The 26,647-nt window shown below is 35.4% G+C and overlaps 2 protein-coding genes and 1 pseudogene across 3 annotated transcripts; 1 reads left to right on the top strand and 2 right to left on the bottom strand.

Moving 5' to 3' along the window:
* Window positions 1–1,189: 1,189 nt before the first annotated feature.
* LOC147394603 (ceramide synthase 1 LOH3-like) lies at window positions 1,190–6,887 on the top strand. Of its 2 annotated transcripts, none has more exons than XM_086453653.1 (7): window positions 1,190–1,433; window positions 3,489–3,718; window positions 3,879–4,034; window positions 4,716–4,901; window positions 5,861–6,048; window positions 6,411–6,475; window positions 6,558–6,887. In XM_086453653.1, the coding sequence occupies exons 1-6, from the start codon at window positions 1,296–1,298 to the stop codon at window positions 6,440–6,442; spliced, it is 930 nt and encodes a 309-aa protein (XP_086309779.1). In that variant the 5' UTR covers window positions 1,190–1,295; the 3' UTR covers window positions 6,443–6,475; window positions 6,558–6,887. The 2 variants fall into 2 exon arrangements, with proteins under 2 accessions (XP_086309779.1, XP_086309780.1); XM_086453654.1 differs by having other exon boundaries at window positions 6,535–6,887.
* A 475-nt stretch (window positions 6,888–7,362) lies between these two features.
* FLA20 (putative fasciclin-like arabinogalactan protein 20) lies at window positions 7,363–8,790 on the bottom strand. The gene has a single exon (XM_086453652.1). It carries the CDS (start codon window positions 8,655–8,657, stop codon window positions 7,629–7,631), a length of 1,029 nt encoding a protein of 342 aa, XP_086309778.1. The 5' UTR covers window positions 8,658–8,790; the 3' UTR covers window positions 7,363–7,628.
* A 356-nt stretch (window positions 8,791–9,146) lies between these two features.
* LOC147394601 (tryptophan N-monooxygenase CYP79A68-like) lies at window positions 9,147–15,112 on the bottom strand (annotated as a pseudogene).
* Between the last annotated feature and the right edge of the window lie 11,535 nt (window positions 15,113–26,647).

The raw sequence follows: 26,647 nt of genomic DNA, 5'->3' as shown, positions 1-26,647 counted from the left end.
CGACTCAGCTCACCAATTTATAAAAGTTAGTTAAAAAAAAATCGAGCCAGGAAAAAAATTCGACTGACTTAGACTATTATATTTAATATAATGTTAAGAACAAAACGGTAAACATTATTATTTATTTAACTTGTCTGATTCAACTCATGAGTCATCATCTTGACTCCATTTAAATTGAGTCAAATTTTCAAGTTCTAAAATTATGGATCAAAGATTGAAATTAAGTAAGCATCTTGACTATGGCTTAAACCAGGTTGGGTTTGGGTCAGATGTGAGTATATCCATATTCGAATTTTTTATCTGAGTCCAGATTCAAATCCAACTTAGATCCTACTAGTTAGATCTGAATCATCTTGTTTTCATTAAACCCATATCTGAATCCGATCTAATCAAATTAATTGATTCGAATCGGTCGAGTCGGATAATTTTAAACCGTTCAAGATTATTTAAAAGAAAATTATTAAAGGTGTAGTCAAAAGATAATTTAAACTCAAGACTTTTTCTTTTTGAAGGGAGACTTTGACAATTATATCCAACACTTGTTGGTAAAAGAAAAATACTTTGAAAAATATAAAAAATATAATTTTCAAAGCAATATATCATTCTTATATAGATGGATATGAAGATATATTTGTATCCAACTCGGGTCAAAGGACATCAACCCATATCCGACTCATTTTTAATTCGAATATACTTGAAGGAATCAAACTTGTTAAATTCAGATTTTAGATCAAATCCGACCTATTTTAAGTCCTAATATGTAAAAAAAATATAGACATACCTTACGTTATTAAAAAAAAAAAAAAAAAAAAAATCACTTTTGAATGGTGATAATAATGATGATCATGATGAAGGTATTGAGATCACTTTTCATTTGTTTATAAGAAACGAGTCAAACGAACAAAGTCATCAGGACCGCTTAAATAGTTTCAAAACTTCAGAAACACTGAATCATACAAAATTGATAGATCTATAAATTCGTTGGTTCTATATATAAATCGAACGAAGAAAATTCAGTTGAACCCGGTCGAGCCAATGACTTGGTCTGGTTCATTGGTATCACCATATTCCCAAATAAAAGTATAAGGGTAGTTTAGTCAATTCACAAGCAACCATAGAAGACAAAAGGGTATTTAAGTAATTATAACGATGGAATAATTTGCAAATATTCTCAAAGTGGTACAATTTTTTGAGGAATTGGACTCTCTGTTCTGAAGTTGATTAAGAGAGAGATCGGTCTCTAGCATTTATGAGTTTCTGTTAATGTTTCTGGAGATTCTTCGAAAAATCAGAACATGGGTTTGATTGATTCTATGGGGCCCATCGATTGGTCTCAGGAATCTTACCCAGAGTACCAAGATTTTGTTGTTCTTCCCTTCTTTGTTCTGTTCTTCCCCTCCATTCGATTCTTTCTCGACAGATTCGTCTTCGAGGTATTTTATTATAAGTTTGTATTAATTACTTAAATTTGTTTTTGAATTTATTACTGGGTTTTCTTTGTTTTTTTGATTTGGTGGATTATTTATGATCTGGGTCTAGATTATTAAGTAGATGTAGATCCATTCACCTCTTGATCTGTTTTGTGTAATAAATGTGTTACGTTTGATCGATCCTTCTAGTTTTACTATGTGGTTTGTTTCTGTGTTTCAGTAATTAAAATGGGTGTTTTTTTATCTTCTTGGATTTTTATAATTTTAGAAGCATGTTTGGATGTTTTAACGTGAAACACAGATCGGGTTTTAGGGGATTCGATGTTGTTGGTTAGTATTTTTATTTATTTATTTAATTTAATTTAATTTTTTTTTACCTTATATGAAGATTGTAGAAGGAAATTTTTTTATTTATTTTTATTTTTTATAAAAGAGATGGGCATATGGGAGTAAACTAGCAAATTTGGCTGGAAAGATATAGATCGCCAGTCAAAATTTTGACTGATATGAGCTATATTATGATTTATATTTTTATTTTTTGATAAAAGAGCCATGTTATAAAATTCAGTAACTTTTGTTCATGAGTGATTTTGATGTGGTGTATTTCTATGAAAACTAACATATAAGTAATCCATTGGAAACATTAAGCTATGAAAAACACCACATTAAATTACAAAAAGATGATCACTAATAGTCACGATAGAACGTAGGATCATATGGGATAATAAATTTTTATGAAGAAGGGGTTGGTGGTGATGGTAGCATTTTGAGGTTAACAAACTTTACTCATTAAAAAAAGAAAATCAGAAATACAGATACCCATACTTTTTTTTCTTTTTAATTGGCAAGCAAGGATGGTTAGTAGTCAACGTGAAGGTGGGTTCAATGAGATTAGAACCTAGGTTGTGGCGACAACACTCCACACGTCTTTACCAACTTTTAGCTAAGTTGGCACCTTCAGAGACCCATACATGATTTTATTTGTTGAAGCTGATCTCTGACTGGGGATCTTGCACATGTTCTCTTTGATTGTGGGGACAATTACTGTAATATTGTTATAATTGAGATAACATTGAATGATGCTGCTCAGAATAAAATACTAAGCCGTGTTTAGGTTAATTTCCATTGTATATTTGATGTTATATCTTTATTCAAGGCATTATTCTTCATATTTTTTCCCTTACTTTCGACGTTGTGTCTTCGATTTATGCCAAACCATCTCTAAATGGCTTTACTTTATTTTTCCTCATATTGCTACTATTCCTAAATTCCTTCAAATATACTCATCTCTAGTGTTTTCTTTCCTATTCTTACCACTTATACATCTCAACATCCTCATCTCTGCTATGGTTATTCATGGAATTTGTTTGTTGACTACCCAATCATCTCAATATGGCATGGCTGGTTTTATTGTTGTTATGTAAAATTTTCTTCAACTATATTGGTACATGTCGATTCCATAAACTCTATCCACTTTATCCTGCTAGTTTTAATTTTGTGGGTCATATCTGTACAAATCTGTCTATCTAATTTAACCTAAACAATGAAGTGGTATCTTTGGGGTATATCTTGTTGTCAATTCTAGCTATATTCTCATCCCTGTACGTGCCTGTACTAAGATTTACTGGGCATATATATCGAATTTTTTTTTGTTTTTTGTTTTGGCTATGTGCATTCTATTTTGATGAGGTCCTATTATTTTTTAATCCTTTTGTTTCTAAGGCAAACCTCTTACATCTAGTTTTGAATTTACCACCTCTCTTGTTTCATTTGCCACTCTATTTTATCTACAAATAACATAAAGCAATAGACCTCTCCTTGAATAGGGGTAGTAATCTATTGTTAGTGACATAGGGAAACAAATTATGTGGTTTATATAAACGATTGGTTCACATAATCGGTTAAAAATTAGGTTCATGTGAAATACAATTAACCAGGATATTATCATAAATAGATAACTGAAGTTTGTTTTTTGGGTGCAATTAGTCTTTTAGACATGGTGCAAAGATTGATTTCTGAATGCTGTTACACCAAACCAATTATTTCTGCTTTTTGCAGAAATTAGCAAGACGATTCATTTTTGGGAAGAGGGATCAAATTCTGGCTGTTGAGACAGAAGAGAGAAAAAAGAAGATTAACAAATTTAAGGAGTCAGCATGGAAATGCATTTATTTTCTTTCAGCGGAGATTCTCTCTCTATCTGTTAGCTATGATGAGGCCTGGTTCACTAACACCATGTATTTTTGGGTGGGACCTGGAGATCAGGTCTGGCCCGATCAGAAGATGAAGTAAGGTTTTCAAAACTATGTTGAACGTTAATGGTTGTAGAACTCGAGCCATTTCATTGGCTTAGGTTCTATACTCATTTGTATATTTTATTTGATTGGTGAATATGAACATCTCATTTCTATGGAATCAATTGACTAACCATTTTCTCCCAATACACAGATTAAAATTGAAGGGAGTGTACATGTATGCTGCTGGGTTCTACACATACTCCATATTTGCTTTGGTTTTCTGGGAAACAAGGCGTTCGGACTTTGGTGTATCAATGGGTCATCATGTAGCAAGTGTCATTCTTATTCTGTTGTCTTATGTGTTAAGGTAGGTTTCAAAGGTTTTAAACCTAAAGCTCAGTTGTTGTTGTTTTTGTTTTTGATGAGTAACCTGGACTTGAACCCCACTACCTTAAAGTTGCTTTGTAATTTGTCAAACCAACTCGGCTATGGGTCTAAGCCCACCTGTAGCTCAGTTGTTGACATTTAACTATGCAGTTATTAGGTAGCCAGTTTAATCCCAACTTACATAAAAATGAGAAAAAAAACAAAAAAAATACGAAAAAAGGAATGTACCTGAGCCCCTTACTTAATTGGTTAACTTTTCACATCACAATCAAGAGGTCAAGGGTTCAATTCTGGAATATTTATCCAAAGAAACAAATTGAAAAAAGGAAAAGAAAGAAAGAAAGAAAGGAAAAAGAACTAGGTATATTTGGAAAGAGGGATTCTATTGCCACACCAACTTTTGCTAAAGCCACCCCAAGTTGTGTGCTAATTCTTTGGTCATTTACATATGAATTGGGGTGGTGTTAGCAAAAGTTGGATTGACAATAGAATTTCTCATTTGGAAAACCAATACTTTATTTTATTTTATATTATTATCGATAAGCCTGTTTTTGATGAGATCAGTAACTTGTTGACTAGAATTTAACCCAGGCTATTGTATCATCACCCATATTAGTAGAACTCTTGCATCCTAACAATCTGCAACTACCTTTTCTCACAGGTTTGCTCGTGTTGGTTCGGTTGTTTTAGCTCTTCATGATGCGAGTGATGTGTTTTTGGAAGTTGGGAAAATGTCCAAGTATAGTGGATATGAAGGTGTTGCTAGCTTTTCCTTCATTCTTTTTGTTTTGTCTTGGGTCATACTTCGCCTTATATACTACCCATTCTGGATCCTTTGGAGTACAAGGTGAGTTGTTGCATAATAATAGTGTGTCATTGAATTGAGGGTCATACTTACTGGAAATTCTTTGGCTCAAATTTTCTCTTTTTCTTCTTTCATGTGATATGTTTATTTTCCATACCTAAAATTAAAATTCAATTTCTGATTAATCTAGGGCTGTGATATTACCTCACCATTATGTTATGAATAATCTTCATAAGTGATTTTATTGTAAAATCACTCCATATAATAAAATCACTTGTGGTGTTTATTCATAACATAATGATGTGGTAATAGCATTGCCCTTAATCTACTATGGATCCAATTTTCTTTGTTGTTGCATTTGTAAATTTTTACCACTCTTCTTTCTTCCTGTTTCATCATTCCAGCTTAGTTTACTTGTTTGGAAAATGGAAATCACTCAATTTATTCTAGTGCCATGTGCTTACCCAATAACCTCAAATCAAAGGAGGGAAGCCTGCTTTTTCTTGGATGTTGAAAGGTTTGCTTTAGAGTCCAACTAGCCTTACTAACATAGTCAGGACAAAAGGCCTTACCGCCATCATAAGACCTCGAGATTCACAAAACAAGTCCTTGAGATCTGTAACAAATCTTGAGGTCTTTTTGATGGTGGATGAGGCTTAGTCCTTCTTCCTCACTATGTTAGTCAGGAAAGTGTTAAGTCTTTGCTTTATTGGATTGTTGCTACCCAACCTATTACATCTCTTATGGTATCAATAGATTTTACACTTTTACAATCCAACATTGTTCATTATTACGACGTCGTTTATTGCCGCTTCGATCATGAAATGTCTTTGACACACTAGATTTTGCAAAGGCTACGGTTCAACAATTACTTATACATACAGACCCACCTCACACCATGGTCTTCCCTTATTGTTCCCCCCATTCATCTTTCTCTTAATCCTTTTGTTTGGGTGTACTGAAAAGTTCTTTAACCTCTATTTTTATTTTTCATGCGGCAGTTATGAAGTTATCCTGGTCTTGGGTAACGAAAAAAACAACCGAGTGCATGGAACCATCTTTTATTATGTGTTCAATACTCTTTTGTTCTGCTTGCTTGTTCTTCATATTTATTGGTGGGTGTTGATGTACCGGGTGCTTGTGAAGCAAATCCAGGCCAAAGGCCAAGTTGGAGAAGACGTTCGATCTGGTACGTACCACTAGTTCCTTCATTCGATCTCGAACATACACTTATGATTTAGAGCTCGAAGAACTTTTCTCACCCGAGTAGAAACCCTAGTTGAAGGGCTTCTTCAAAGAAGAAGAAATGTATCCTAAAAAAATGGCTTTTCACACTGTAGATACCATATTTAATTTCATTATTTTGTGTGTGATTAAAAAAAGTAGGTGTGGCAATATAAAATCTTTGGAGTAAAAAAAACAAAAAACTAGCTAGGTTTGACCGACCTAAATGTGCACCATGTGTCTGATATGCATTACACTTAGCTTTATTGACACAATTATTCTATTCTCTGTTAATTTGATCTTGAAATGCTTGACTTTGTCACACAGATTCTGACAGTGAAGATGAACATATTGACTGACACTTGAACAAGATTACACGTATACAAGCTAAGGTGCGTTCATATTATTGTTACTTGGCGAGAACATACTTCAGGTTGTTTTTGATAAAAAGATTGTGTGTGATTCTTGTTGCAGGTCAAACTGAGCCAAGGTTCTCAACTAGAGGTCCACACAGTTACATCTCAGATGTAAGTTTGATTTGTTTGAAAGTACTTGTGATGAAAACAAGTAGCAAATAAAGGAAAGGGCTTTTGTGTATTAATTTTTTTTGGTGGGACTGTATGCTAGCCTGAGAAACAGACTGCATGTCAGTGAGACCATAACAAATTGAAGTCTTAGGTTTTCCATTTCCACTCACAACATCCCCATTTATTTTATTTTATTTGGGCTGATTGTCATTCTTAGTCATGTTAATGAAGTCAAAAGAAGAGCTTTCGTAACCCAATTTATTTCTATGTTGGACCACTCTTGTGTTTTCTTTTATTCATTTGTTACTATCCTTCTAGCATAACCATATGATGACATAGCCTGAAGTTGGTAGTGACGGTGGTTGTGATGGTGAGACACAAGCTTTTTTTGGAGGATTAGCAATGGATTGGGTCAATCCAAAGATTGGATCCGAACTTGATTTGCATTTAAGACTCGGGGGGTCCTGAATTGCTACCTTGAATATGATAAGGACCTGATCTGGTAAGGATATCAAATTGGTTTTGGATCAGCAGGGAACCGTTTATGTGGGACAATTCCAGGTCTGTTTTTTAGGTGAAAATATCATACTTAAATAAGGATTGTCACAATCTTTCCTACCTGATCAGATCAGATCATCCCAAGAACCAGTTCTAAATTCTAATCCAATTTCAAACTACTACAAAAAATTAACCTAGATATTGAAGGTCTGCATAAGCCCAAAAATTCAAATTCTTCAAACAGACGCTCTATGTATGATCATGCTGACAGTTTCATTGAATTATTATATCAAAGATAAAACTACAAACTCTAACTTCAGAGTAATCTATAAAGGTATTTACAGAATCTATGTTTCTTCTTATGAACATCAAAAATAAACTCCATAGCTGCAATCTTGAAGATTAAAACAAGGAAATTTCAAAAGAAATGCAGCATTGGAGAAATTATAGACGCTGAATCAAACAAAAAAAAAAAAAAAAAAAAAATCAAATTCAGAAATATTCGAGAGCGGTTTCTTTATCATTCGAACTCACCATAATCCGGAACACTCTCCTCACTATGGCCATTAATTCCTGAGAAAGATTCTCCAACTAGATCTTCATTTGGAAACACAAGCACTTGTTTGATTCCATGAACGATCAAGGAATCACTCGAATACATGTCTGGAAAGATTACTGGAACTCCATTTAACACCAAAACATCACCAGATGTGCTTAATTTGATCGTGAAACCATCTGCAAATGTCCTGAGTGTCAGTCCTGCATCAAAATTCACCAGATCTGTCCAAGAAAGACTGCAAGGAAGAACATGTCGGTGAAAGATCGAAGAATCACTGAAATTTCCCACATATTGCTCCATAGATTCATCAACAGGTGCGAAAACTGTAAGCTTCATCAGATCTCGAATTCCTGGAAGTTGTAGGCCAAGAAATGAAGCCATCACAGAATAACCTCTGGATTTCAATGGATCCAGAGATTTAGCGATCGAATCAACACCTGAAGCCAACTGATCATCTAAAAACGGAGCCGTGCATCCGAAATTCGAGCTAGGGCTTGGTGCTGGAGGCAAAGACGTAAGGATCTGGAAAGAAGGATCGAAGAACTTGTCAATCCCGAAAACAACCAAAGATCCAACATCGTAGATAGCCGATCCGTTAATTGTGATGTTATTGAGAGAGATCTGTCCATCAGAAGCTGATGTGGTGACGATCAAGGACTGGTTCGGGAGCAATGTCGGTATTTTGGTTCCAAATGGAAGCGATCCGAGCGTTTCCAGAGAGAATTTCTCAGGGCAAAAATGATATTGGAGAAGATTGAGAGATGGCTGACCTGATTCTCTAAAAGCGGAATCAGAAGGAGCGAAGATAGTTGCAGAAGATGATTGAGAAATTAGGGTTTGAGCTATGATTTGAAGGGTTAGAGACATGGACAAGTAGCCGGAATCCGAGAGGATCTCCACAGCATCGAGAACTGTTTCTGAAGGAAGAACAGCAGAAGATATGGAAAAGAAAGAGAAGATGAGAAGAAAGGTTAGAATTAAGATCGCCATTAATGGAGTCTTTCGAACCTTTTTCTTTCTTTGATTCTTTGTAGTCTGCAAAGCGAGTCGAGAGAAGGAAACACGTTAAATAGGAAGATTACTGAAGGACGTTTTGGCGGGAAAAAAGAAAGACACGTGGAACGTTTGGATTTGGCTGGATGACAGAAACTCAAACGACGTTTGTGTAGGCATTTGTAAATTCTCTCTTTTTATTTTTATTTTTTATTTTTTTATATTGATTTCTTTAGCTTCCTTATCAGTAAAAATAAAAAAAAATAAAAAAAATAAAAATCCTAATTAAAAATAAACTCTAAACAATCTGATCTAACCTTATCGTAGCTTCATCTTTATCATGATCAAGATGATTTGTTGTAGCAACATGCACCTTCTTACAATGATCCTAAACCTGATATGGTGTATCGAGATACACCATGTTACAATGTAACACATTAAATACTCTAATAAATCTTTTACAATTCTCAATCTAAAAGGGCTCTGGACCACACTACTATTTGGATGTTGGGTATAGATGTGGGGACAAGCGTGGCTTAGCATATACATGCAGCGACTTGGCCAGTGATAGATCATGTGTTGACTCGTTGAGATTGATGTACGATTCATCACCAGGTGGCACACGCCAATCGAACCCTTGAAGAAGCCTAGCCAATGGCATTATAGTCATTAGAGACCCTAGACGAGTCCCCATGCAACCACGTCGACCCGTACTAAACGAGATGAAATGCAATTCTGACTCAGTAAGTTCAACTTGAGTTGAACCCTCATTCAAATGTCGATCTCGGTTGAACTTGAGTGGCTCATCCCAAACTCTAGGGTTCCTTCCTAATCCGGTTTGACTCAGCAGCACGTGACTACCCTTTGGGATGTGATAGCCAGCAACTGTAGTTTCTTCCATGGATATGTGTGGAAGGTTAAATGGTGCAATAGGCACAATATGAAAAAAATTTGACGGACCAAGAGGTCGAATTTTTTATTGTCAAAATTATTTTTTTTCGATGAGCCGAAATTGTGAAATTAATGAAGGATGAGAGAAATTCAACAGCTCAAAGCTGTCAAATCTGGGAACATCAAGAATTTCGACGGTCCTAGACCATCAAAATTCAATTTCTAAAATTCATGGGCCTTGGCCCGTCAATTTTTTCTGTAGAATTTTCCAGTTTTCACATAGTGAGGGTGGAGCCAAAATGTTTGTCTTGCACATGCCTTGACATAATTAAGTTGGGAAAAATCCGATTCTTGGACAAGTCTCTCTTTACCAACAAGCTCATCAATTTCATCAACAGCTTTTCGAATAATTTCTGGTTGATTGATCATCTCTGCTAATGCCCATTCAATTACATTTGATGGATTATCTATCGACGCATAAATCAATTCCTGCACGACAATAAGATCTTGCTTTACACATGCTAGTAGGTGGAATGTGTATTATAAAAATTATGATTTAGACATAATTAAAAAAATTGTAAGTGCTTCAAAGTATTATTTAAAATTTGTTAAACTAGTGATCTAATTATATGTCATATTTTATCATTTAATGTATAGTACGAGTCTCTTTGTAATTTGAAATAGAGTTGTGATAATATGACTCTCCAGGTGGCATACTCAGAACGTAGATCTGTATGCCTTGGGATACATTTTTTATGGGGAAGTGAATTTGTGTATCCTGATGCATACAGATCTACGGTACCCAAACTTCTCACGTCATGGAGTCATTTGCGAGTCATATTATCATGACTCTTAGAAATATTAACTACATTAATTAAGGTGATTTTTTAGAAAAGGCCGGTTTTGGGATTGTAGTTTAATTCGTTTAACAAAAAGCATGAAATTAATAATAGTAAATTAAAAGTAAAATTGGGAGCATTTTCGGTCTTTGAAATTTTGGTGTGAATAAACACCTTCTCTCATCATAATATACGGTAATTTTGTTGATGACATAATAAAAAATACTTCTATCATTTAAAAAAATTAAAATCTAACATGGTTATAAGGCCATGTGATTGTAATTTTATTCATTTTCATGAAAATGACCCTGATAATAATAATGTTAAATGTAAAAATGGGAACATTTTATATCTTCAAATATATTCATTAGGATGATCTTTATTACATGGGCATGCAATTCATTTTACTATCGGATTGTCTAAAATGTTATCCATATAGGTCCTACAATAGGGAGTAAAAAGTTGTAAAAATCTTACCGCAGACTGTGCTTTGATCTCTTCCGTTTAGAGCAATGGTTTTCCACTAGAGTCCTTAATATAAATGACGACATCAAGTATATCCTCGGGCTCTTTCTTGAAACAACACTCATTTTTTCCACCTCTCCACTGTTGTATTCGTTCATCAATTATCGGATCGTGATACTTGTTCAAGGTCCCAATGGCCTTCTTCATGATCTTCTCATGACCGTCTAAATCAAACTATCTTGAGTAAGGCATGTAATCAGATACACAAAAGGCGTTAATGAGAGATAGAACGGTGAACACTGCATTTACATACTCTTCTTCTTCAACGCCAGGCCCTCCGTCGCTCTTTCCCTCTCCCAAGTACCTATTGTTGAACATCGTCTTTCTTATCACATTCCCACTATATTGCCATATAACACTCCTCATGTCCACAATTGCATCGTCACCATCACCCATAGTTTTGTTGCATTGGCTATAAATGTATCGAACAAGGTTGTCAGCTTCCTCTAATCTTTTGTGCTGGTGCCATTGGATTCTAGATGGACTGAGCACCTCAGATGCCAACACTTTTCTCATCTTCTTCCATTGATCTGCCCATGGTACAATGGAAGTTGACATAAAGCCATGAGTGGCGTACTTAGTAGCCATTGTGATAGGCCTCGATGCAAATATTGCATCTTGTTTCTTCAAGAATTCCCTAACAATCTCAGGACTAGTCACTGGAATTATGTGTACATTGCCACGACGTATACATGCAATACTAGTATTCATATCCTTCATGGGCCTATGTATCCATCGGAACTCGGTTCGTTTCTAAACAATTCTGGAAGGTTCCTTATGATGGGCAAGGGGATTGGACCAGGAGGGAGTGGGAGTGGTTGATGTTTCCCATGGTTTGTTAATCGAAGTACAATGAAAAATGTGAAGGTGAATGCTATGAGGTGCAAGGGATGGGGGTGATATGTAGAAGAATGCCGAGACTAATCAACACTGCGAAGATAATAAAAAAAAAAACATTAATCTATAAGAGAAGACCAAGGTTAAGGATCATGTCATAAATTTTTAAACCTAAAGGTTTTCAAAACATGGATGAGTCACCTATGCAATAAATGAAGGGTTTTTTTTTCCCCAATTTTTGAAAGTGTAGCTTAACTATTTGAATCACCTTGACCATTTTTCACTAAATAGCGAAGAGAGGTCCAATTGGTAAATTAAGAATTTTCTTAAAATTGGGAGTCATCATTTAGTTTAAGTCTAGGAACGAAGAATAGCTCTAAAATGAATTTGGATCGATCCACGGATAAAAGAAATAGGTAAGGGGTCAGATTATGGGTTTTAGAAGGTGCTAGGCACCGAACCCGCCCGATTGAGATAACTGGTCTCTACTACAATCTAAAACTATCTTACGGTCAACGGACAAATACTAAAGACAAGATATAACCCAAATATCATCAATTCATATCGGATTTGCTAAAGAAATCTTACGGTTAAAATACAAATCGATAAAAAAGATTGTCAAATTGATAAGATATATAAACATTCCGAATAAAAAGAATTGCCAAATTAAGAATACATGAATATACATGAACCTTCTAAATAGGAAAAATGGATATCACATAAAATTGTCAAATTACAAAGATATGAATATATATATGGGAGCGGTTCAGCAGCCCCATTATGGTGCCCCACATGGTGCCACACATTTTTCAAACATGGGTTACAAGCTTTGGAATGAGCTGATTTTTTGTGAGGATGATCTCTATGATGAGGAGATCATCCTCACTAAAAATCAGCCTATTCCAAAACTTCTAACCCCATCAAAAGTGATTTACAAAAATTGGATGGTCCACGATTCTTCAACTTGTAAACTTGGGTTAGAAGTTTCAAAATGAGCTGATTTTTGGTGAGGATGATCTCTTCACTGTAGAGATTATCCTCACAAAAAATCAGCCTATTCTAAAACTTGTAACCCCATCAAAAGCAATTTACAAAAAATGTGTGGCACCATGTGTGGCACCATAAGGGACTGCTGAACCGCTCCCTATATATATATATATATATGAGTTTTCTAAATTGGAAATTTATGATTTAGCAAAATTGTCAAATCATTAAAGAATCTAAATTTGTATGAACCTTCCAAATTAGAAAAAGAATCAATAAAAAAAATCTGAATTTATGTGAATCTACCAAATTGAAAAATTATGATTTTAGCAAAGCTACCAAATCAATAAAAATCTGAATTTATATGAACCTTCCAAATTGACAAAATATGATTTTAACAAAGTTACTAAATCAATAAAAAATCTGAATTTGTGTGAATCTTCCAAATTGGCAAATTATGATTTTAACAAATCCATGAATTGGGAATTCGTGCATATATTTTCAAATCAAACAATTATGAACACTCAAACAAATATGAGCACGTGGCAAAAATCAATTTCCCATAAAAATTACTGAATTGATAAAGTATGGATACAAAATTTCTTAGATCCTACTTAGGCTAATATTTTATTAAGTATGTCCTTATTGGTCCATAATCTTTATTAGGGGACATTTTCGTAGATAATTTTAAAAAGAGTTGTATGAGTTGGTGTGACGTTAAAATTCACATCGTTTCACACGTTGTTGACTTGGATGTGTAAACGGGACCAAAGATTATTTTTATCACAATGAAAAGCATGTGCCACTCCAGCATGTGAATTTTAATGTCACTCCGGCATTTAGTTTCCAATCATTTTCCCAAAGCATTATTATTTCTGTACGTTGCATGTGCTATATGCATAGCTTGTTCGAGGTGATCAAAAGCTATGCATATAATCTAAACATCCAAGTTCCAATCATACCTTGTACCATTGATCGAGAAGAGAAGAAAGTAAGAAACAGTTCTCATTAGAATCAATGAACAAGCCTCTTTCAATAACTATAAATAATTCTCACTCTCTTTTTTGCTATAAAATAATGATCAAAGCTTTAAGTACTGATGGATGTTCTATCATACAGAGGAGTTTGCATACCAATGCCTTTATATATAAGGAGAGCAGGATTTGCCTAACTTTGTCTGGTTTCCTTGTCCAACTAAAGGGTTAACAACTGGTAATCAATTGCAATTTCTTTTGTCAGGGCGAAGTCAGGATTTTATTGTAGTGGGGGCAAATTATAATTAATGATACAGTTGAAAAGTTTGAATATGAATAATTTTGGAGAGAAATTCAAAGATCTTTCATTGGAAGTTGGAGAAAAAGCTATTTAGGTCTCTTTCAATTAGTCCATGAGAAAAGGCCCAATCAAGAGACAATGTAATCTTCAAAAACTGTACTGGGTGGGGGCAAAAAGTTGGAGGGAGGTGATGGGGTGGGGGCAAATAAGGAGGGAGATGAGTGAGTGGGGGAAAATGAGACCACGTATTTAGTTGAAAATACAGGACTGTCTCAAAGTTCTATTGCCCCACAAGTTCCATCTGTCTTTGTAACTTTATTTGCTTATATAAAGGTATGGTCGAGAGTGGGGGAGAAGTTTTTTGAACTTTTTTTTAAACACATGTCGGATTCATGCCTGGGACCAGATTTTAAATATATTTTTTTTTTTCAAAACAGTCTTCTATAATTTAAACGATTGTATTTTGTTAGCTTTTCGATATCGTGTTCTCTCAACCACTGAAAAATTATCCAATCTTGGGATGGTTTATAGTTACAGGATGTTGATGTGGAAGACATTTAGATTAATTTTGTGAAGCTGACTCGGCTTGGATTTTTATGCATGGCTCGGCTTGAGCTTATAGTGCATCAACATAACATGCACCTTATTACGACGATGCTAATTATAAACATGATATGGTGTATCGTGGTACATCTTATTATAATGGAGCATATTAAATACTCTAATAATTCTCAATTAAAAAGGCAATGGACCACATAATTTCTACTTGGATGTTCGGTACTAATGTGGCGACAAGCATGGCTTAGCATATGCATGCAGTGGCTTGTTCAATGATAGGTCATGAGTTGACTCAGTGAGATCGATGCACGATCCATCTCCAGGTGGCACACTCCAATCAAACCCTTGAAGAAGCCTAACAAATAGCATAATAGTCATTAGGGACCCTAGTCGAGTCCCTATGCAACCACGCTGACCCGTACTAAACGGGATAAACCGCAATTCTGACTCAGTGAGTTCAACTTGAGTAGACCCATCATTCAAGTGCCTATCTGGTTTGAACTTGAGTGGCTCATCCCAGATTTTGTAATTCTCATTATACATCTTAATATAAATGTGCCTGCATAAGCTTCCACCATTATGTTAAGAACATAAACAAGATTAGCTTGAATAATCTTGTGATTGAATAATCTTCTTACTTCCACCCTTAGTTTGGGTATTTGCTTCCATTAGTAACTTTATAAGGTCCTCCTATATGCAAGTAAAGAAATAAGAATTTGTTTGGTGTTGTCTCACATCTGTCCTTATTAAGAGTACTTACTTGAGAATCTAATGGTGCAATAAAAATGTGTATATTATCTTTGATACTTTATAAGTTTGGAGATATATATATATATATATATATATATATATATATATATATATATATATGGGAAATGTTCAGCACCCAACATTTTGCCCAACAATTTGCCCAACATGTTTTGTTCTACATGGTTTAGAAGTTTTGGAATGTGCTGATTTTTGGTGAGGATGATGGTGAGGATGATCTCCTCATCCTCACCAAAAATCAGCCCATTCCAAAACTTCTAACCCCATGTCACCGCGTTGCGGCTAGCCTTTGGTGTGCTGCGGTCATTTTGTGCCTGATCGAGCTCCAATTTTTTTTAGCAAGCTCCTCTTATATTCCTCATTGTTTTGATGGCACATAGATCTCGATCAATCTTTCCTGAAATGGCAATAGCTCATGCTTTCGAAGGTGTTCCCGACACATGGTTCGGTGAAGAGATTGTTAGGCGTGGTTGAAGCCCCCTTCTTTTATGATGGCAATGAACAATTTAATGAAGAGGCTGTTCGTATCTTTTACCGTTCCTTCATCTCTACCTCTCCTTCAATTCTTTCCATCAAAATCAAGTTTAATGGAATTGAATTTATCATTGATGGGTTCGACATTGAGGTAGTTCTTGGGATTCTTTTAGTTGAGTCAGGTACGTGCATCCCGCTTTACACTTTTGACTATTACTTTACTCATTTAGGCCTTCAGGCCACTAGCATTCATTTAGAGGATGGCGCCCTTAAGTTGAGTAACCTTTTTAAAGACCAATATCTTTGTTGGCGTCAGCTCGCCAACAATGTCCTTGGAACTCAGAACACCATTCTGTTGTACACTACAAAATTTTAGGTTTTTAGTGGGGGTAAAAAACCGTCGCAAATACCAAAAAATCGCCGCTAATTATAGTATTACCGTCGCTATAGATATAAATGAGGCCTATAGTGACGGTTTAAAACCGCCGCTAATTAATTGTATTATCGTCGCTATAGATGTAAACCATGTACAATTTGAACACCTATAATAACGGTAATGACCGTCGCTAATAAGATTTTTTTAATTTTTAATTTCTTTTATTTTAAAATTATTTGTAATTAAATACCTATCAATTAAACACAATTACTTAACAATCTTTGGATACAATGCACTTATAATCAACCAGAACTAATTAACTTTAGAAATTCTCATAAATTACAAAGGAGTACATAGTAAGTAACTTTTGTTACATCTCAAGTCTCAACCAAACAAAGCAACCACCTCATTACAACAACTCTATAAAAATAAAAAACCCTCTCCTCTTTATAGACTCTTAGATAACAACATCAATTTTAACTTACAATATAAAACCTAGTAAACGCATAAAAGAAAATGTGAATAAGAACACAAGTTCTTTTATCAGGACCTTCAAATGGCTCCCATGTGCCGTTTAAATCGTCGTGGACAATTTTTTACTTACATCCTTATAACTTTGTTGTCAAGACTGCATGTAATATGAAACCATGTGCCCCGGATTCGCAAATGTAGTATCCCAACTTTGTAAGACGTTTGTAGTATCGACTAAGTTGGCTTTTAAGCTACCCAATGCATCACCTGTTGAAAAATTCAAGCATCATAACGCCACTCACAAATCTTCAGGGATAAAAATGTAAATAATCTCAAAACCAAGATACTATTAACAGAGCTTGTAAAAGTCTTCAAATTAGGATAGATGTGATACAGATCAATGAAGTGTTACTATTAAAGAAGAAATTGATAAAAAAGCTTTTCTCTTCTACAATCTGTTTGAGGATGAAATCCAAATCTTTGGCTGCATTTAACAAGTGGTACAATAAAAAGTTGGTAAAAATACATGGCATAGATAGAAAGAAGTAATATTCTTTAAGGTATGAAGTACCTGCTGAAAAAGAGTTACACCACTTAATAAATGGTATAAGGTAACAAACTAATTCTTTTGATTGAGCTTGTCGTACAAGACAAGGGATTGGGGGTTGTTTACAAGATTTTAAGCGACCATCCAATTAGGATTGATGAGTTTGGTTTTCTGTTAGGAGTCATTTAGGACTGATTTGGCTTCTGTTTCTTTTATGCAGTTAGGATTGATGAGTTGTCTTTTTTAAGTTAAAAATCTGCTTCTATAATATATGTGTTACAGTTACATAACAATGTGATCTTACAAAAGTTAGTTTTCAAACATTTGGTAGGAATGAATTTCTAGTGCTGATATCTGTGGAGCTTTGATATTTCATTAATGTTTTGTCTATCTATGTAGTTGTGAGATCATTGTCTGCTATTCGGTTATACAATTGCAACTTTATTTTTAGAGGTGGTATGGTGTAAATCATGTTTAAAGTCTTGGTTCTTTTCACATAAGGTGTGACATTATTCGTATTTGACTTAAATATGATCAGGTTGCCTATTCAACTCTACCTTCTTGCTCCAGAAATCACATTTAGTGTTCACAGTAACCATTTGTGACATAAATGTGAAAGATGATTCTCTCCATATTTGGATTTTTATGGGTGTGAAGCAGAGAGCTTTCTTCATATAGCTTGATGTGGATGTAAGTACTAATCTATTTCATGAATCATAATAAGGTGCATGATTTAAAATTCTAACAAAAACAGAATAATAAGTTCACCACCTCCACGTCAGAAATGTAAAAACTGCAGTAAATTCAATGCCACCTCAGCACGACCCCAATAAGCTCTATAAAGAGATGGTAAGTGCAGATTCATTGTTTGTGTAGAGGCCTCTTGACAGCATAACTTACTATTGAGCTTCAATTTCTTAATTCATTGTTTCTTAGGGACCTACACCTCATAAAAGATCACATGGGTTTGCTCATTTAGTGTTCTTATCCATCAATCAATTGATGTTGCATCAAAATCACTTATGCATTTGAATTCATTATTCAAATAAACATTAGAGCTTCATAACAGATAGCTTACCTTATAAAAATAAAAAACCGGTACATGTGATGGTGTTGGGTGTACAAACAAAATGAACATGAAGATGATATGAGCATGGGCCTACATCTAAGATTCCAAAAAAAATATGGAAACAGAACAATAAATGCTTGTATTGTTCTAACATGGTATGATGAATTTGTCTATTAGCACAAGTTATTATGTTAAAAACAACAAAAGGGCTGTAAAAACATCAATGCCCCACCCACTAAATGTTATCAGAAATTCTATTCTCTTCATCTTCATTTGATTTTGACATTAGAGATATTTGTGAAGGCTCTAAGAAGAAAAAGAGGAAGGCCAGAAATGGTGTAAATCGAGGAAGTAAGAAAAGTTCTGAAGATGCATATCTCAAAAAGAAGATATAGCTCTAGCTAGAGTTGAATGGTAAAATATGATCCATGTTGTGACCCTAGTACTCAAATAAGGTGTAGATGTGCAACCATAGGGACTAGTCCCATCCCACAAGGGATTTTATTATCCCCCATCAACCCCCTCCCAAAAAAAAAAATTGCTCACAGTATAATTTGGCATCTTCTTACCTCAGTTTTCTCATAAAGGATGTGCTTCTCCTCATTCTCTTGTCAAACCACCAGCATCAATTCCCTCTTCACCTTGAAACTGCACATTTAAACGTCCCCTCAAGTCCTGACTAGGTTGCATCCTTAATTGATTATAAGGATCCTCTAGGACATATACACGATGAACACTTATGCGCAATGGGGCAGAAAGTTGCTCATGTTGTTGCCTGATTCTTGAGCGGAAATATGCTCTTTTGTTGTTAAATCGATAAGCCTTGGTGTTTTCAGCATCATAGAAAGTGATTTCTCCAGCAAACCAGGATTCTGTCTGACAAAAGCATTCAAAAGGCGTCGATGCTTCTCAGCAAACCTTGTAAAATGTCATGGCAGCAGCATCATGTCGCCCCTGGACAGCCCCCCCAACATTTTATATAACTAACTAATGCTACATTTAACTTCCACATAATGGTTTGTTCTTCCTTCTCCCCATCATTCTCTTGGCCCTATTAAGTATTAGTATTAGTGATTTCTCTGTTTTACTATTACAATTTTGAAATATCATATTGTAAATACTGGATTGAGCTTGCCCTGGACAGAATGAGCTCATAGAATATCAATTGCTATTGTTCTTCAACCACCTTTAAGGTATGGATATAAAAGTTCTACCTTCTCTCAGATGATTCATATGGGAGGATTTGGTTGTATCGCAAACCTCATGGACGGTGTTCTTCACTACAGGCTACTTGGTGTGCATAGGCCAAGTGATTCCCTACATGCGGAGTTAAAGCATAACATGGGGTGACACTATGTGTTAAAACACTAAATATGGATGCGCCATGGCACCCTGACTTCATTAGGTCCCCAATATGCATCATGTGACCCCTAAGTCATCCACTATATAAAATAAACTATAATTAAACATTACTTGTAACCATCAATATTGGACCCATTTAATCTATAGTGCCAACCAGAAGGCCATTTCTCCTTAAAAGATGACATTAGATGACCTTAAAAGATCAAAGCAATGCACGAGTAGATGACATTAGAGATAAAGCTCTAACAAGAAAGTCGAACCTTACCTTTTGTCCACAAAACTAAATATATTGTTTTTTATTTATTGGTAACACTGACTTTACAGCACAATAACAAGGACACGACAAGGGAAGAAATTTCCTTCTACAATAAAAGTACAAGTTTAAAATTCTAAGAAATGTTGTTATAATACAGGTAACATTGGACAATAAGTTTAAATTTGGACGAAAAGCATACAACACCAGATTCTTTGGAAGTTAAATGTGGGTAAAAAATTTCTTTGTTTGCAGCTTGTGTAGGTTATCTTCAACCTTTCCAATGGTCACTTGCAATATTTTTCTCTCTAACAAGACAAACCAGATTCAAAAGGAAATAGGCTTTTAAACCCCAAAACACTCTTATATAGGTGTGAACTAAAAACCAAAAACAAAGCTACAACAAAAAAGTCAGATAGAACAATTGAAACAAGACTTGCAAGTGAAGCAAAATAAAATAGATCCCAAGAACTCAAATCAGATCCCTATACCAAAAAAATAATAAACCACATGCCTTATTCAATTTAATTTTGCACTACATACATAAATTGAAGATACCCAAATGAAGAAACTTCAGACTCAAATCTCAAAACACCTCAAAAACTACTCCAATGAAGATCATATTAACATCACTTACAAGTGAAGTAAGGGTTTCCTGTGAACCCAACACCTTAATCAAGAGTCTACTTTTTTTTTTTTTCTAAAAAAATGCTCTTTTCGAAATCAAAGATAATACCCAAACCTCACTATCTCATTATATTTTCTTTTCATTAACAAAGGACAGAACTAGAGAAAGAAAGATAATCAAAACAAGAACAAAACATAACACACACCATTACTTCCCTTGTAAAAAAAAAGAATGTTTTTTAATGACTTTGTTTGTATTAAATAGTAGGTCAGTCAATGGACGCTTGAAAATCCGAATCCAATTCGAATTTGTATTCAAAATTTTGGATATTATCCAAAAATTCTGGATATCAAATTCTAATTAATTTAGTGCTTGCTCATAGATATATGAAGAAACACTAGTTTAGAACAAATCCTGTATGAACAAATGAAACAAAATCTGAAATGAAGTAACAAAACAAAAAAATTTGCTTACAGAATGAGAATATGTGGGTGAAATGAAGTAATATTTGGGTTGATTTAAATCAAGAAACATCGAGTCACAAATGCTAGAAATAAAAAATCCCTCATAATCGAATAAAAAAAAAACTCTCAAATCAATTATACAGAATCTGGAGTTTCAGGATTGTACCAACTAATTGAGTAATCTTGTTTATCTGGATCTCTAAAACCAGTAAATTTTGCTCAGACTCAAGCAATCTCTATTGAAAATCTCCCCCAAATATCGTAGATAGATGAAAGATAAAAGCTTAATCCTAAACCATAAATCCATCGAATTCGATGGGAGAAAGAAACCCTTAAAATCTTGTTATAAGAATCATACCTCGTTCAGCCGAGCTCAAAGAGCTACGAAATCACAATTTGGGGCCTGTATACACCTCTCCGTGCAAGAGCAAAAGCTCATCACTCCCCGAAAGCAAAACCTCTCCGCAAAGAGCAGGTCTTTGAAGCTTCTCCACAAAGAGCAAAAAAACCTCAAGCAAAAACCTCTTTACGCCAAAGCTCTATCAAACAGTTTGCTAGCTCCCCGCAAGAGCAGAAGTCGTCAGAAGCTCTATCCAAACGCAGTGTTGGATTCTCAAAACTTCAGAGAATGTGAAAAGTTGCCATTGCTTTTCAACATTAAGATATCGAGAGAGAGAGAGAGAGAGAGAGAGAGAGAGAGAGAGAGAGAGATCTGTTAGAAGGGAAGTTTCCGTCATTAAAGCAAAACCCTAGATGTAAAGGAGATCAGAAGAGATTGTTAGAGAGAGAGAGAGAGAGACTATCTTCACGAAATTTTGTTGATAGGGAGAGATTTTAATTTCGCGCGCAGATTTTAATTTTTAATTCACTTTATCATAAAAACGTATTCTATAGTGACGCCTAATTTTGCCGTCGCGAAAAATGTGTCGCTAAAAGCTTGCGTTTTTGTAGTGGTATAACAAACATGTGTACTTCTTTCATGCCATTCAAACGAGAGAACCCACGTTTTGCATGTTTTGACTTCTTTTGGAAACTCTCACTGATGCCTTGTCCAGTCAAAATCGATCCTTAATCCTTCCTCACCTAATTTGCCGCCTCCTCCAGCACCGTCTAGGCGTTTCTCTTGTTGATTTGGCATCACAAGGTCGCCTCATCCCTATAAAATTTTTTTTGGGAGGCTGCGCCTTAAAAACTTGTATCTAAGATTTTTGGAAGCCAAAATTTCTTCAAGAGCAGGAGCATGACAGTCCACATGAGTATGGAAGAGTAGGAGAAGAATTTGAGGAGCCTACAGAGGAAGAAAATCGTACCCTAAGTTCAGACTTTGATGATGACACATGGCTCACCCAAGTCCCTCAAAAGGCCATCGTACGACTTTTTCTAAAATTTTCAAAGGCTTGAAAAAGGTCAACTCACGTTACAAAAAAATTAAACAAGGCCAGAAGGACATTCAGGACGACCAATAGATCATCATTGAGCAGCAACGTCATTTATTAGCCTATAACGAAGAAAGGCGTGTACGTACTCGTGCTAGAGCTGCACCCGGTTCTGATTTAGAATAGTGTGTTTGATTGTTTGTTTGTAGGATGTGTGCTGATATGTTTTGGTGTGATTATTTGTAGGTATGAGTGATGGCCATGTTTTCATTTGTAGTAATTTTTGTTGTCTAGACTTTGTGTGGTGTACTTTTTGATTTTAACCATGTGCAGACCACTTCTTTTGGTTGTACCCACAACTTTTACTTCAGGTATAATCTAAACTCCCACTCTTTATTCATTAAGGACAATGCTAAATTCAGGTTTGGGGGTGTAAGATAGCACATTTCAATTTTTGTACATTTTTTTTTATACCTTTGTCAAAATTTTTATATGTACTGTCATCTTACGAATTTTTAAATCAAGCTCATGTCTAATTTGTTTTACAAGTTTTTATTCCTCAACAAAACATAATATGTTAGAAAACAAAATTCACGTCACTTCTGAGTGTAGAAATTTCTTTTTCTGGAACAAGAATTGTTTTTTTCACTGTCTAGCATGATAGGGAAAGCTTGAAACTATTGAATTTTGACTTCCTTGTCCTTCGGTTGGTTGGTTAGAAGAAAAATAGAACTGTGGATAATACAACTTGGACAACAACTATAGGATTAGACTGGATACCTTGGAAAGGGCTACCTACTTTTAGAAAAAGAAAATTAGAAAAAATTGGTGAAGCGTGAAAAAGTTGAAAAGAAAAGTAGAAAAATGTGAGAAAAATATTAAAGAAGTGCAAATCATGAAAAGAGTCCAATGAGACTAAATAGTGTAGTAGGGTAAAAGCTATCAATGGTAAAAACGTGAGTACATTGGAATATCACAGATAAAACCCCTTATAGGTAATAAAGTGAACATCCACACCTCTCACAATCCCAGACAGGGGGCTCGATTTCGAGTTAGAAATTCGATAGATTCGACCATCTTAGCAGTTAATAAGAGAAATCTTGTTCCGAAAAATTTATTTTACAATCAGAAAAATTTGTGCACACACTCAAGATATTTTTGAAAGTGAGGAACATAAAGAATTCTTGCTCAAAATGGACCTTTGACTGGATTTTAAAAATTAGTGTGATGGCATTATATGCAACAATTTTGAAGTTAATATCTTAAAATGTTTTAAATTTTGTGGGTATATTATCTGCAAACGCTCACGAGTCAAACTCATCCACTAGGGGTAACCTAGGAGTTTAAGGGCTTACTGCATAAGCTAAATGTAGTCGGAAACCTCACAAAAGAGGAGTTTTTTAGACTTAAGTTTTGATCGGGACTAGCAAAATTGAGGTTTGGGGGTATGATAAGGTCCCAATAATTTGATTTTGGGATCGTAAATTCACAAAGATTATCAATGTTTAAATGTTAGTTCCTATAAATAATAGTAAATTATATTAAATTTCCAAATTAATGAAGTTAATGACAATTTCTTACTAATTGTAGGTAAATAAGGGACATTTGGAAGCCAACAAATCATATAATAAGCTTTATTACAACGTGTAAGCAAAAAGAGAGCAACCAATCGAATTTGAGCAACAAAAGTTGCCACATCACCGCACCGCGGCTAACTCTTGGTGCGCCGCGGTCATCTTGAGGAATTTGACCTCGAGATTTGTACTGAAAATTCCAGATGGTTCGGCCGTTGTAACTAAATGATCCTTTCGAATCGAATCAAGTAACAAACTGACCCAACAACCCGATTATGAATGCTATAAATTAAAGAGTTGTCTCAAAGGGTGGAGTTTCTAATTTTCTCATTTTTCCTCTTGTAATTCTCTGTAATTTTCTGTAATTTTTTGAGAGAATCCTTGATTGTAGTGAGAGCATCAAGAGTACTCTATTAGTTCCTCTTCTTTTTTTCTTTTGTAATTCTCTCGAGAGCTCATTAAAGAAGGAATCAAAAGTGTAGATTCATTTGACATCATCTTCTTTACTTATTATCTTCTTCCTTTTGTTATTGTTGTAACTATGAACCTTGTAATGAGTGACTAGACTCTCCTTAGAGAGGTCAAGGATGCTAGAGCAAGTTCATCCCTCTAATATAGTTTTAATTTCATATTTTTGCTTTACATGTTAATCATTCTGAAAATTCTTTTATAATTAGATCACCTAACTTAGATTTCTGATTCAAGCTTTGATAGCCATTGTTTAAATAAGTTCAAGAATGTCTATGCTCTGTGAAGAATTAAGGTATAAGTTAGGTAATTTCAATTAAATTAGGACTTTCATGAATAATTTATGATTACACTCAATACTTAAATTGCCCCACCCTCCGATCCATGAGTAATGACTTGCTACATGGATTGAGTTATACTTAGAATTAATTGACATTTTGGATGATTTGCAAAGGTTGAATTGAGCTCTCTAAGCCGGCCCCTTTTCTTATATCTTCAATATCTATTTCCTGTTCTAAATTCATTTGCAAATTAAGTCCCATCTCTATTGTGTTATAGACCTGTTTTATTTCTAACCAATCTGTTTTAAACTCTGTTTATTTTCAATTCGAAGTTTAAGTGAATCCCGACTGTCCCTAAGGAACGAATTCGACTCACCCAAGTTCATATTTTAATCTCTAACTCTGTAATTTACACATCAAGAAATACATTGATCATTATTTGAAAAGGTAATTTAGGTATTTTATAAAAATACTTCAAAAGATCTTTCTTAGACTAATATTTTATTAAATGTGTCCTAATTGGTCCATATTTTTTACTAGGGGGCATTTTTTCGTATATATATTTAAAAAGAAAAATGTTGTAGTGACAATAAAATTGATCTCGTTTTACACATCACTGATGTGGATATGTGTGTATGGAACCGTCGATACTTTCAATCGAGATATAAGTGAGAAGCATCTATGATTCTGTGCGCAGCTCAACATCAACAATGTGTGAAATTTCAATGTCACTCCAGCAAGACTCTTCTTTAAAATGGACCTCCACAATCATTTTTCCAAAGTGTAGATGCACGAAATGGCTCTACACTTTCCTTCTCTTTAAGCTCGGGGGACCTGCAAAACAGCCCACTCCGACGATCAAGTTAGCCAAATTGATCAGTGTAATGTGTTTAGAGAAGGAGAATTCGAACCTCTTTTACTCGTAGTTTTCTTCCTTATATAGGCGTTCAACTTGATCGTTTTCTGCGCCACCCCTTGAGGTGACTTGAGGTAGTTAGCTTACTCCCTGACATGTCAGCTGCAGGAGTTGTTGCAACTACCCTATCACTTCTGAGAAAGTCAGAGTTGGTCTGACATGACGTGGGTTGTTAGAACTGGCTGTCTATTGCAGGCTCATCTGTCAGACCTGTCATACCGACCTACGAGCTGATGGCACAGCTCCGAGCTTTGAATACATGCATTCGTCGGGGTTAATAAATCGAACAAAAGTCGTGGTTTGTCCGACCTCAAAATCATTATCCTTGGCCCTTTATCCGAGCCACGTGTCCGTGCTCAAGAATTTCCCCCCACAATACCCCCTCCCGAGGGCTCGGGCAGCATGATCGGGTACTCGGGAATATTAATAACAAAAACTGACACGTGGGTGCCTCTTATTGGGTCTTAGCTAAGATTAATGATATCTTTATGGCGAATCGTTACTTAGCCTTTTTACTTTTCGAGGGCGGCGGTCGGTTGGGCTATTATCGCAGTTCGCGTCCTGTCTGTTGGTTTAAATGGCGCAATTATTGCGTGGTGTACACGTGGCGCCCGGTTAATGGCTCGATTCATGTGCGAATTTCGAACGGTCATATCGGATCTTCCAGCAATTAATGTCTCATCATTATGGCTTAAGAGGCCCCAGCCGTTGATTTCGATCGCGCATCTCTAGGCTTCTCAGGCCTATAAATGCCCAATCCATTCCTCATTTTCATTTTCACTCTCACTTGCCTTGCCGTTACTCCGCCCAATCGTTCTCTCGCAGCCCTTCAGCCTTTTCGTACGTCTCCGATCGTGCCTCCGCTGCGCCATCGCTGTGCCATTCCGCCAACCGCTGTCCAGAGACCAGGAGTTACTAACCTTCCTCTCAGAAAGACGCAGCGTAGAGGTAACCCGGTCAAGGTCCCTCCTCTCTCCTTTGCCCCTTCACCTTCTCTCTTCTAAATGGCCAAGGGGAAAACCTATTCCCTTGTTCGCCTTCCACTGGACAC

This window comes from Akebia trifoliata, chromosome 9 (assembly GCF_017979445.1).
Source record: "Akebia trifoliata isolate Shusen 1 chromosome 9, ASM1797944v1, whole genome shotgun sequence".
Taxonomy (NCBI): domain Eukaryota; kingdom Viridiplantae; phylum Streptophyta; class Magnoliopsida; order Ranunculales; family Lardizabalaceae; genus Akebia; species Akebia trifoliata.
Note: the sequence above shows the minus strand (reverse complement) of the source record. Positions and strands in the feature narration are given on the sequence as shown.